At 30.4% G+C, this 13,376-nt stretch overlaps 1 protein-coding gene and 1 long non-coding RNA gene across 2 annotated transcripts in view; one reads left to right on the top strand and one right to left on the bottom strand.

Moving 5' to 3' along the window:
- Positions 1 to 13,376, bottom strand: part of LOC111702613 (uncharacterized) — a gene marked incomplete in the record, with an annotated part of 53,870 nt that overhangs the window by 36,319 nt on the left and 4,175 nt on the right. The window contains 7 exon segments of the mRNA XM_023474367.1: positions 8,544 to 8,624; positions 10,470 to 10,525; positions 10,650 to 10,751; positions 10,815 to 10,859; positions 10,944 to 11,024; positions 12,229 to 12,292; positions 12,663 to 12,728. Of these exon segments, the coding sequence (XP_023330135.1) occupies positions 8,544 to 8,624; positions 10,470 to 10,525; positions 10,650 to 10,751; positions 10,815 to 10,859; positions 10,944 to 11,024; positions 12,229 to 12,292; positions 12,663 to 12,728 (495 nt within the window).
- LOC111702620 (uncharacterized) lies at positions 4,977 to 6,448 on the top strand. The gene is made up of 2 exons (XR_002765454.1): positions 4,977 to 5,079; positions 6,036 to 6,448. It is a non-coding gene; the product is annotated as an uncharacterized LOC111702620 (long non-coding RNA).

The following is a 13,376-nucleotide window of genomic DNA, read 5'->3' on the forward strand; positions in this document are numbered from 1 at the left end:
GCAAACAATTATATAAAGGTTCAAAGACTAAATAACCTCATTGAGAACATTTCGTAAAAACAAGTTTTTAATCAAAATTCTTTCTTTCTTAATTTTTGTTTTTCCCTCCAATATTAAGTTATCTAAGAACTTAAGTTTGCTCTGATGTTGCTGTTTAAATGGATTCCGGGAAAACATTTTTTATAGAAAATATTTTGGGGAAACCCTGAAGAAAGAACTTTTGTGTTGTGTATCTCGGGATTAATCTACGGATTAATTTAATTCTTCTTGTTGTGTATATCGGGATTAATCTACGGATTAATTTAATTCTTCTTGTTGTGTATCTCGGGATTAATCTACGGATTAATTTAATTCTTCTTGTTGTGTATCTTGGGATTAATCTACGGATTAATCTAATTCTTCTTTAACGTTCGCACAAAAGTTTCTGCCTCTGGTTATACCACAGACTACACAGACTGCTCATACACTCTACCTGGATAGGCTGAGCAGGCCTATAGTGTCCTGGCACGCCATGCTACGGTTCCATGTAATGTTTTTTGACTGACATCTCACGGCCATTTGTTGCATTCAGGGGTTAAGTTTTACAACTTTTAAGAAATGCTGAAATTTTAAACATAAAACATAACGTTTATGAATATTGTCTGTTTTAAGATTTTGCATTTCCTATTCAGAGGATCCTTAAATATCCCTAAATACAGATGTCTCCTGATTGGTCGTGTACAGTACTTGTACACAATAGAACATGCTGAGGAAGTTATCGCATATTAGAGGTGTTAATTGATCTCTGTAACTCTCTTATCTCTGCGTTATACAAATAAATTGAAGTTTCAGCCAAAAAAATATCGTTCACAATTTCTTGAATAATCGTTATCAGTAGAAAGTTTTGAAGAGATAGAAAAAACAATTTCTTAAAAAAACATAATGGTAAAATGACGGGTAAACATGAAATATTTATATAAAACATTTTCTTTTGTTTTAGTACAGGAGAACTTCTCTCCCTACCCGAGTTAAAGGTAAGGAAACCCAAAATAAAATAGTAAGTCAAATTCTGATAAAAGGAATCAGTGAAACATAAAATCGTAATACCGTATTTGAAAAGAATTAATTTAATAAACTTTATTGATTTATGTTATTTTGAACAGAGATTGAAACTTTTGTATGGAAATTGTTAATCTTGAACGCTTTATCTCGATGTCCATCTGGGGCACTTTTGGAATTGGGAAACAATGCTTAATCCCAAGACCAAAGTTATCCCTGCAGGTTAGGACCATCATAAGATATAGAAGAGGATTTAATAAATCTGTAAAGATGCAAAAGATGGAGATCAATCTTGATCCCGGGATATTTACAACATAGAATTGTTCAGAGTATGACTTCTGTTAAATTTTACATTGATCAATTAATTAAATTTTTCGATTAAAAATTAAAACGGTATATTACATTTTAACATTTATTCAAAATGGCTTGTGTGTTGAGAATGCGAGAATAATAGAATAAATTTTATTAAATTATTATTATCAGATACCTTTTATCCGATATTCAATATTTAATATCTGATATTCAATATATGATATCCTATATTTGATATTTGATATCAGATATTTAATATTTGATATCAGATATTTAATATTTGATATCAGATATTTAATATTTGATATCAGATATTTAATATTTGATATCAGATATCCGATATTCAATATTTGATACCCGATATCCGATATTGAATATTTTATATTTGTTATTCTGCTTTCGTAAACGGAAAAATTTCCTATATACCATGATTTTACATCTTTTATATCCGGGAATGTATTACTATATTATTTCATAAAAAAACGTCTGTTTAGTATAGTAAAAGTTTTTTTATAATAGAAGTTTTTTTAATGTATTTTCAACATGAAAAGTAACATATCAATTTTTAAAAATATGTAATCAATTAAAACAATTTTTCAATATTTAAAAATGTATTTTCAACATTAAAACAACTTTTCATTTTTGAAAAATGTATTTTCAATATTAAAAAAATCTTTTAGTTTTTGAAAAATAAATTTTCAATATATCGAAAACGTATTTTTTTATGTTTAGGAGAATCCCCTCGTAAAACGCGTAGTGGCTATATTTGATCAAGATAACAGCGGAGAGATAGATTTCAAGGTATTTTCAACTCTTTTACATTTTTACTATCTTTGAACGAACAAAATTTTTAAGAACGAACGAAATTTTCATGAAAAAGGTTGTCGTTCAGAAAAAATTGGAAAATTATGGAAAATAAAATTATAAAATTATTCAAAGGAACTGAGTTTTTGCCACAAACTCAAAAAGCCTAATCCCTATATTTCTCCTATCTAAAGATGTTAACCTTTTGATATTTCAAACTATAATTATTTGATCTAACATAATTCACAGTTTGAAATATCAAAGGTCTACAGTATCGGGTTCCAAAGATATAGTGATTAGAAAATAAAAGTTTGTGGCAAAAACTCAATTCCTTTGATCGCAACTGTTTTTGGTGACCGTGAAACATATTGCCTGAAATCTCTATGACCTTTAAGCTAGTCTGACATGACCTTCAAGCTTATAGCCTCTGACCTCTGTGACCTTAAAGCATATAGGCTGTTATCTCTGTGACCTTAAAGTATATCGACTGTGACCTCTGTAACCTTAAAGCATATACCTGTGACCTCTGTGACCCTAAAGCATATAGCCTGTGATCTCTGTGACCCTAAAGCATATAAACTGTGAGCTCTGTGACCTTTAAGCATATAGACTGTGACCTCTGTGACCTTAAAGCAGATAGCCTGTGAACTCTGTGACCCTAAAGCATATAGACTGTGAGCTCTTTGACCTTTGAGCATATAGCCTGTGACCTCTGTGATTCTAAAGCATATAGACTGTGAGCTCTGTGACCTTTAAGTATATTGACTGTGACCTCTGTGACCTTAAAGGGAGTGTTCGCAAAAAATGAAAGGGGGTATAGGCTTAATGCGATAAAAAAGCGCTTTTGATCGATACTAATCTTACTTCTATCTGTTGCGTCTATATGGAGAAAATTGTTAAAAACGACTCACACCGAAGAACGTAGTGTTCATACAAATTGAGAAAGATGCAACATTCAACTCGGATCGTAAAAAAATCTATTTAATTCCCAACAAATTATCCAGATATTACAAACAATAGTCATCGATTATTTTTCGACGCATTCGTAAATAGTTGATATTTCTTAATATTTTGTATTTTTCATGATTTGAGAGTTACATTTTTTCCTGTTTCGAGGATTTTTGATAATGAAGACGACATTTTCATATTTTCCAGGAATGTTCGAAAATCCAGCGCCAGCGAAAATTAATCTAAAAAAACAAAATCAAAAATATTATGAAATATTAACTATATATGAATGCGTCGAAAAATAACCGATTACTATTGTTTGTAATATCTGAATGATTTGTTTGGAATTAAATTGATTTGTTTACGATCCGAGTTGAATGTTGCATCTTTCTGAATTTGTATGGGCGCTGCGTTCTTCCGTGTGAGTCGTTTCTAACAATTTTCTCCTTATAGACGCAACAGATAGAAGTAAGATTAGAATCGATCAAAAGCGCTTTTTTATCGCATTAAGCCTATATTCATTTTTCGCGAACACTCCCTTTAAAGCATATAGGCTGTGACCTCTGTGACCTTAAATAATATAGCCTGTACCTCTGTGACCTTTGTGACCTTAAATCATATAGCTGTGACCTTTATTGACTTGTTTTAGGAGTTTGTCCAAGGTTTAGCAATGTTTGCAACAAAATCTACTGAGAGAGAAAAGAAGCTCCAATTCCTCTTCAGGTTGGGTTTAAACAAAACTACTATAGTTTACAAAGCGTAAACATATTCACAATAGTACCATTTAAACGTTTATCAAATCAAAAATGAGGAAGATATAGTTTTTTTAGCTTTAGAAAACTGAGTAATTTCTTCCACTGTTTTCCATTTGAAACCCGCACGTCAATTTATATATTCTTGACAAGACGAAGCTTCTAAGGGGATTGTTATGAATTAGACGTGCCATAATATTATATATAATCTAAATAGAGGGTTCCTTAAATAACATAGTGTAATGTAACTAAAGTCTGTTTTAATATTATTATATTTATGATCTGATTACAGTATTTATGATCTGACTCTAAAGTATATTTACCTCTAAAGTATATTCACCTCTAAAGTATATTCACCTCTAAAGTATATTTACCTCTAAAGTATATTTACCTCTTAAGTATATTAACCTCTAAAGTATATTTACCTCTAAAATATATTCACCTCTAAAGTATATTTATCTCTAAAGTATATTTACCTCTAAAGTATATTTACCTCAAAAGTATATTTACCTCTAAAGTATATTAACCTCTAAAGTATATTTACCTCTTAAGTATATTAACCCCTAAAGTATATTTACCTCTAAAGTATATTTACCTCTCAAGTATATTCGCCTCTAAAGTATATTTACCTCTAAAGTATATTTACCCCTAAAGTATATTCACCTCTAAAGTATATTTATCTCTAAAGTATATTTACCTTTAAAGTATATTTATCTCTAAAGTATATTTACCTCTAAAGTATATTTATCTCTAAAGTATATTTACCTGTAAAGTATATTTACCTCTAAAGTATATTTACCTTTAAAGTATATTTATCTCTAAAGTATATTTACCTCTAAAGTATATTTACCTCTAGAGTATATTTACCTCTAAAGTATATTTACCTCTAAAGTATATTCGCCTCTAAAGTATATTTACCTCTAAAGTATATTCGCCTCTAAATTATATTTACCTCTAAAGTATATTAACCTCTAAAGTATATTTACCTCTAAAGTATATTGATCTCTAAAGTATATTTATCTCTAAAGTATATTAACCTATAAAGTATATTTACCTCTAAAGTATATTTACCTCTAAAGTATATTTACCTCTAAAGTATAACAAAATTCTCGAAATATTCTTTTGTAACATTTAATCTCTGTTTTCAGGACAAACAGCTTCAACAAATAGTTGATAAAACTATTCTTGCTTTGGACAAGGACTCAGATGGTCATATAAACTTCAGGTGAGGGGTAAAGGGGGTAAGGGACTAAGAGAATAGAATATATATTAGAGGGGAATTTACTAGAAAAAAGTGTAAAACTGCCATTTTGTTGTACTGTTTCCATACTGCAGGTGTACTTAACATATTTGTGCTATATGACCTTTTGGGCCCTGGAACATCATATTATAGAAAATCTAAAATTAATATTAAAAAAACCAAATTATGAAATAGGCTGGTTTCATAATTGACCAATGATCATTTCACATAGACTCTATGCCTTTCACTTTACAAACGATGATTTTTCGTTATAACTATAAATCAAATGATGTTTTTATTCACCTAATTCATTATAAAGTTTATTTAACAGCTTTAAAAATTCGAAATTGAAATGGATAGTCTAGGGAACATACTGTATTAATGTACTCTACTGCATATAATTTGTGAACATTTACATGATTTGTACACTTTGAACTCCCTTTCAGGCTGAAAGGGACTGAAAAAATTTATACCGAAGAATTGTCTAAATTCCAGTCTAATATATATTCTATTCTCGGGGGAGCAGTTATAGAAACTGAAGTAAACCAATTTTTAACAAAGCCTCAAATTAAGTTCTTTAGAAAATTTTCTGAGAACTTGAGATTATTCTTTAATCTTATTAATTCTTCTTCTTTTATTATACTTTTTCTAAAAACCTAACAATATATTGGTTTTTGAAATTAATAATTGATTTAGTATATTCAAAACTTTAATCAAATCAGTTTTTCTGGTGGATAAAATATGAGATTTTCTTTTTGTTCAAAAATATTTATATCTCTTTAAATTAATTATTATAGAATAAAAGATAACCAACGAATGTAAGAAGAAATTCTTACAAATTTTAAATCCCAATTCTAGAAAACTAATCTTCGTTTATATTCAAAGAATCAAAATTTTGAATTTACTTTTTATGCTCAACTTTTTCCATTTTTATAATTTAGAGAGTTTAGTGATATAATTGACAAAGGAGGGGCCAGACATGATGAGGATGTAACAACTGCTCTCAGTATCCAAGTGCCTAAAGTGTAGAGACCGAACCAAAGCTAGAAAACAGTCCCTTTAAAGCTCCCACCATGCAGTTCTCTTTTTTACAAATTTTGACTGTGATTTCTCCCATATAACTAATATTTGATAAAGGCCTATTCGCGTATTTTTAAGATTAAAACTGGTTCGCCAATATGTTTAGTGAACCGTGTCCATTTAACATTATTTAATACAAAGCTCAATAGCACCTGTTGACATATCATTTCTCTTATTTCGTAAATGTGTGTTGCAGCATAACGACAACATTTTGCCATATTCACGTATTTTGTATTTTGTATTACATGTATTTAATATTTAATATTTATCGAGTTTTCATGAATTTCTAAATATTACTGAACCGAGCCAATTTAAGTTTTATGTACAGGGTGTCCCTAAAGCATCATATAAACATCTTTTGAATCTTGAAAATTGTTATTCTGACGTTTTTCTTCAATGTCTTTACAGTCTAAATATCTGCACAGAAAAAAAACACGATCTGAAAGCGAAGTAAATGATCTTTAAATAATCTACAAATGATTTGTAAACTATCTGTAAAAGATCTTGAAACTGCATGTCTATAAATGTCTAGGTGATCTATAATCGATCTAAAAAAGATCTTTTAACATTTATTAAAATTATCTCAAACCTTACTTTACTTATTCCACAGTTCAAAATTATTCATTAATTTCTTTCTTTTATATTTTTGAAAAAGTATTTATAAAATATCTGATAATTTTAGAAATGATTTTTCTTTTTCAAAATGATGGATTGATGATAAATGATTAATAATTACTGATTACTAATTACTGATGACTGATTACTGATGACTGATTACTGATGACTGATTACTGATTACTGATTACTGATGACTGATGACTGATTACTGATTACTGATTACTGATGACTGATTATTGATTACTGATAACTGATTACTGATTACTGATAATTGATAACTGATAACTGATTACTGATTACTGATTACTGGTTAATGATTAATGATTAGTGATTAGTACTAATGATTAAAAATAAATAATCAATGATTAATCTTGTTTTATATGGAATAGTTTTCTTAATTTAATTAGATGCCAAAGCTGTTGAGACATTAAATGTTTTTTTGTGTTTTACAGTAACATGATTTTTTATTGATTTTTGTTTAAATTTCATGTTATTATTGGTTGTATGTTTAATTAATTTGTTGGAATAATGAATATTATTATTATTTTGAAATATGTAATTTATTATTAATCTTAAAGGAAGAGACCGACTACACTAGACTGGTTTCAGTTTGGGGGAGGGGTGTCAAACTCTAGTTTTTTTTTGCTCTAACACAATGTTTAGCACCTTGAAAAACTTCTAAAATTTTAATAAATTTCAATTTATAGGATGTTTTTGTAGTAAAGATTTTGCAATAGGAAAGTCTTTCAATTTTCTGAAAAGTCTTTTTAGATAAAGAGATAGTTTTGAAAGGAACCAGAAAGCATTTGAATAATTGTCATCTTCATTCTTTCTTTTAACTTAGATTTTGTAATTTCTAACTTTTTATATCTGATGAATCTCTGAAATATTTGTGACACATTCTAAAAACTAAATAAGTTCTAAATACGAACTTCTTTTTTATATTTTGTTACATAAAGAAATATAATTCAATAATTCTATTGTTTTCTGCAGTTCCATAGCGCACGCACCCCTGACCCTTCAGTAAAAGTAAATTCAACCTGAAGTCTGACCACGTCAACCTTGTTGCACCGGCTAGTCGTATTGAGCGTCTGCTTCATTTCACCAATGTCCGGGCGATACAAAGCAATCTGGGACCGGAAAGGTTGACCCGGCTCGGAAATTCAAAGGTACTACGGCTGCCCGTAGGAAATGCGTTTATATGTAACTATGTATCTAAACCCTGCAATATATTATATCTAGGGAAATATGAATACATACATTACTACACAACCCTGTAGGACAGATTGGTTTATTTATGGTGCTTTGCGCCGCTTATTTTTGTAATTGGCTCTATTAAGTTTTAGGTCGATCAAGGCAACCATTTTCATATAATTTTATCAAAAATTGCATAAATCCTACTGTTATTTTTTTAATATGGGATCTCCTAAAGTTTTGACAAATCTTAATTTTGACTAGCCATAAACCTAATCTGGGATAATCTGAGTTACAACAAAAAAATAATATGATCGGTTTAAACGTTTCCTCTCTATTTATCCGAATTCTTTGAATAAAATATTTCTAAAGAAACTAAATTTTGGCCGCAAACTCTTACTTTTTAATCCCTATATCTATGCAACCCAAAACTGTCAAGCTTTGATATTTCAAACTATGAACTCTTTTTTCACCATCAGGTTGAAAAAATAAAGTAATCAGAAAAATTTAAACCGATCATTTAATTTTTTTTGTGGTAACCAGTTCCCAGTTCCCACCTGTCCTGTACTGATGAGTTCTTCACATTTCTCCCAAGTATCAAATATTCTTCGTCCATGCACTGTCACAAGCGTCAGGGACTACACAGTACAAATACAGGGTTAAAGGGACTACACTGTACAAATACAGGATTAAAGGGACTACACAGTACAAATACAGGATTAAAGGGACTACACAGTACAAATACAGGATTAAAGGGACTACACAGTACAAATACAGGATTAAAGGGACTACACAGTACAAATACAGGGTTAAAGGGACTACACAGTACAAATACAGGATTAAAGGGACTACACAGTACAAATACAGGATTAAAGGGACTGTAAGCATAATTTTACATAGCATTCCATTAATACAGAGGCATGCCCGATTCACAACAGTACCCTTTAAACCTTTGTTAGGACAACGATATCCTCATCTATATAGTAAACTCGAGAGTTTCGTTCAACGATGCTCTTTTAAATTTCGGGCTCCGTACACTCCCTGCTGTACTCTCCGTACTAGAGTACACTCGCGCGGTTTCTTGGAACTTAATTTCCTGTTACATAAATAAGAATATCTACCAAATCCTTGATCAAACAAAGGTATAAAGGGTGTCGTTGTAAATCGGACATGCCATTCTATTAATGAAACGTCACTTGAAATTACGCTTACAGTCCATTTAATCTCAAAACATAAGAATTTATAATAACGACAAGAAACTCTTTCAATATAACTATCCGAAGGGTGAATTTGGTGCCTTGAAAAACAGGCAAGTATAGGACTTAAAAAGAGACAAGATGATATGATTGAACAAGTTCCGTACAATAATCTCTTAAGTCTTATTCTTTGTGTCTAACCCTGTATTATCAACTTTAAACACAACCAGACTTCATCTTCAACAGATATTTGTTTATCTTATCATGCAATGTATCTACATGAAAATATATACAGGGTAAGTTAAAAAAAACCGGGATTATCGATGCTTTAAACAAAATTTTGAAAATTTTTTGTCTTGTTCGGAAATAAGGCATAATAAATGTAAAATGTTAAAAAAATATTCATAAATTTTTTTGGAACGTTGAAAAAAATCCGCGAAAAATTGTTTCAAAAATGTTATCCAATATTTGCATTTTTGTTTTGAAGTCATAACAGCTAGTTCTAAGGTTATAATTTGACAACATTTTGTGATTTCCAATTTACATTTTTTTTTCGAATTTTTTGTTATATTTTATTTTATTTTTGATGAATTTTATGAAATTTTGGAAAATAATAGAATAAACATTTTCCCAACAATTTTTCAAAAATTTCATTTTCAAAATTAAATTGGTTTTGCTTTTTTTTAAATGTCCCAAAAATTTTTTATCATTTTATAATTTAAAATTTGTTATCACATTTTATTTTTTTGTGCCCGAAATCCTAACAAAACAAAAATAAAAAAATTTGTCCAACATATCGACAATTTTTTACTTTTTTTTGTTTGTGTGTATATATATATTCGTATGTGATATATCTATTTAAATTGGAATTTTTATCTTTATATTCCTGTCCAATGTTTCTGTAACAAGAAACCTTCCGTGTTAAAATATGTTCCAAGAGAAGAAGAACATACTGGGTTACCCACAAAGGTTGAGACATCAAAGGAGACTGTACGAAATTTATACTTTCTGTTTCCTCAACTCCATCCAGCCACTGTAAACTTGTTTCGTTTCTTGCCAAACATCGTTAAACAAACCATGAGACGACCATATTCAAGGCAGCAAACTTAGTACAACCTTGGAATCATCATATTTTAAGAGTTTACGGTCGTCTTTACATTCTTAATCTTTGTGGGTAATCTTGTAGTACTGAAAGGAAAACACACAAAACAAGTTCAATTAACTGAAACCTATCCCATTATACATTTTTTATTTCGAATAAATTTTGTTTTAATTAAGTTGAGTTACCTTGAAAATAACATTCTGAAGCGGGTCTTCAATATGAATGGCTGATTTTGGAAGCCCTAAATTAAAAAAAAAAAAATTAAAATTAAGACTATATCTTTATTTATATCACAATGAATTTAAACCTATAATTACTGTGGAACTTCTGACAAGGACATTAGTCAAAATATTGTAAATTGGCACCTATGAGCACAAGCTTGGCCCCTTTTCTTAGAAGAGAGAAGCAGTTGTTGACTATAGATGGCGCTCCTGTCGCCTCCACCAGACGACTGATGCCAACTCCATCTATATCAAGAATGTGCTGTGGCATACAAAATTCAAAATTGCGGATAAGGGCAAAAACTTTACCTGTGAGTTCCATAACACGTGCATGCAAATTTTCCCTCAAGGAGTCTAAAAATATACAATCATAAACCTAATTTGAAATCTTCCATGAAAAAATAACTTAAAAAAATATATGTAGCAGACGGTGCTTCCCTATTGTAATATCTGCACCCATGTTAACAGCAAGGTCCAGCCTGGTTTGATTAATATCTGCCACCAACACTCTTCTGCAACCTTAACAAACGTATTTTAAAGAGAAACTCTGTTTATAATTGGCATGTCTCACTCACAAAGTACTCCTCAAATCTTTGTCTCCTTCTTTCTCGATAATACAAAAGGAATAAAAGCTAAACAATAAAAAACTGAGTCCATTGATATTTCAAACTTTAAATTTTGTTTAATAAATAATCAAAGTTCGAAATATCAAATTTTTACTTCATCAAGTTATTGGGATTAGAAGAATTGAGTTTGTGACAAAAATGTGAATCAGACTTGCACAGTGAGAACCAGAAAATTGTGGAATAAAAAGATAACATAAAATTGTAATCTTTAAGTGAACTTGATGTTATTGCAAATCAAATAATTTGACTAGTATACCTTGAGAATCCCTTATTATGGTTAAATGGGTCTGTGTTCATTGCACAATTGCAGTATTTCATGTTTGTAGGACTATTTAAAATCACCCCCTAAACCTGTGAAGGGAGGGCGAGGTGGCAGTGCCTCCCCATAGATTTGTGAAGGGGGTGGGGCAAGATGGCAGGGAAAACAAATTTTGCGCTTTGCGTATATCTGGCAAAACCTTAGATTTATTTCTGCATACGCCATTGCTTTGAACTTCAATTGGTTTTAAAAGCAAACTACATTTTTAGCGTAAGATGAAAATATGCACACTGCTTCTTTTGCCACAGGCTTTAAATACAACTTTAAATGTTAAAATCCTAAAACTGGAAGAGGGTGTAAAAGTGATTTATAGTTTCACCCGAATAAAGTCTGATTGTGGGGTCTTAGAGTTTAGGGAAAGATTTGAAACACATATTCTCAAAAATATGTATATTTCATTTAAAAAGGAAAAAAAAGATGAAAAATATAAAAATTTTAACACCAATATCAATTTTATATGGTAGTGTACTATACTTTTTATAAGTAATGTACTAATTATTTCAATTTCTTGCCTTTTAATGTTCATTGTATTTAAGATAATTTAGGAGATCACCCCAGCCAAGGTTATAATGTACAAAAATGTTGCCTCCTAAGCATACTGATAAAATCCTCAAATGACGGCACTGCTTCTAGAAGTGGGAGTGACATCATACGAGGATTTTATCTATTTATGCCAAGGAGACGACATTTTTTGTACATTGGAGCGCATCGAGAGTTTAAGCAACCTTAGTATACAACCGACTCCAGGCTAACCGGTTGTTGATTAGGCTTCTTTTACCTAAAGCTTTTGATATCGATATAGCAAGAAGACCGATAGGTCCTGCTCCCAGAATTAAAACATCCTGAAATATATTTAAATCCTGATTTAATGTAAAAAATGTTGTATTGTACTGTACCTTGAAATATAATCTTCAATACCATGGTCCATTCAATACCTTCAATACCATGGTCCAGTTAATACCTTCAATACCATGGTCCATTCAATACCTTCAATACCATGGTCCATTTTATACTTCGATACCTGGTCCATTCAATACCTTCAATGCCATGGTCCATTCAATACCTTCAATACCATGGTCCATTTAATACTTCAATAACTGGTCCATTCAATACCTTCAATACCATGTGATCCATTCAATTCCTTCAATACCATGTGGTCCATTCAATACCTTCAATACCATGTGGTCCATTCAATTCCTTTAAAACTATTACCTGGTTTTTTACATCTATATTCTCAACTCCATTATGTGCGACCCCCATTGGTTCCAACAAAACAGCCTGATTTAACAATATGTTCTACTATGTTAATTATAATCGTTGTATAACTTATGAAAATATTTTATTGTATTTTTGATTCAATTATTTCGTATATTTTAGTACTCGTGTGTCGTTTAATAAAGTTTATGAGAAGAATTATGAGAAGAATGAACAAACAGAGCTGAGCTGGGAACTTTAGAATGGTGGATATCAGGATTAATGCTTGATCCACTCTTTTTCTTAATCTCCAGATTAAATATTGCTTGTGTTCCTCATGAATTTAATCTCCAGATTAATTAACAGATCGGGATTAAGGATATCACATTCTAAAGTTTTGAGCTCTGAAAACTTTAGATCCTTAATCCCAATCGGTTAATTAATCTGGAGATTAATAACGAGAGGAGGACAAGCATTATTTAATCCTGAGATTCATAAAAAGAGAGGATAAAGCTTTATTTAATCCTGAGATTAATCAAAAGAGAGGATCAAGCATTGATCTCGATATCCACATTCTAAAGTTTTTAGCTCAGAAAGTATTTTGAAATTGCACAATCTTGTTCCATTATTACGACATAAAATGTTGCGAGATTGAGATGTAATTGTACACTGTCCATATTTTTGTAGTTTCTTTTTGGTAGTTTGATTAAGAAACGAAAGGCAAAATAAAAC

This window comes from Eurytemora carolleeae, unplaced genomic scaffold, assembly GCF_000591075.1.
Source record: "Eurytemora carolleeae unplaced genomic scaffold, Eaff_2.0 scaffold500, whole genome shotgun sequence".
In the NCBI taxonomy this organism is placed as follows: Eukaryota; Metazoa; Arthropoda; class Copepoda; order Calanoida; family Temoridae; genus Eurytemora; species Eurytemora carolleeae.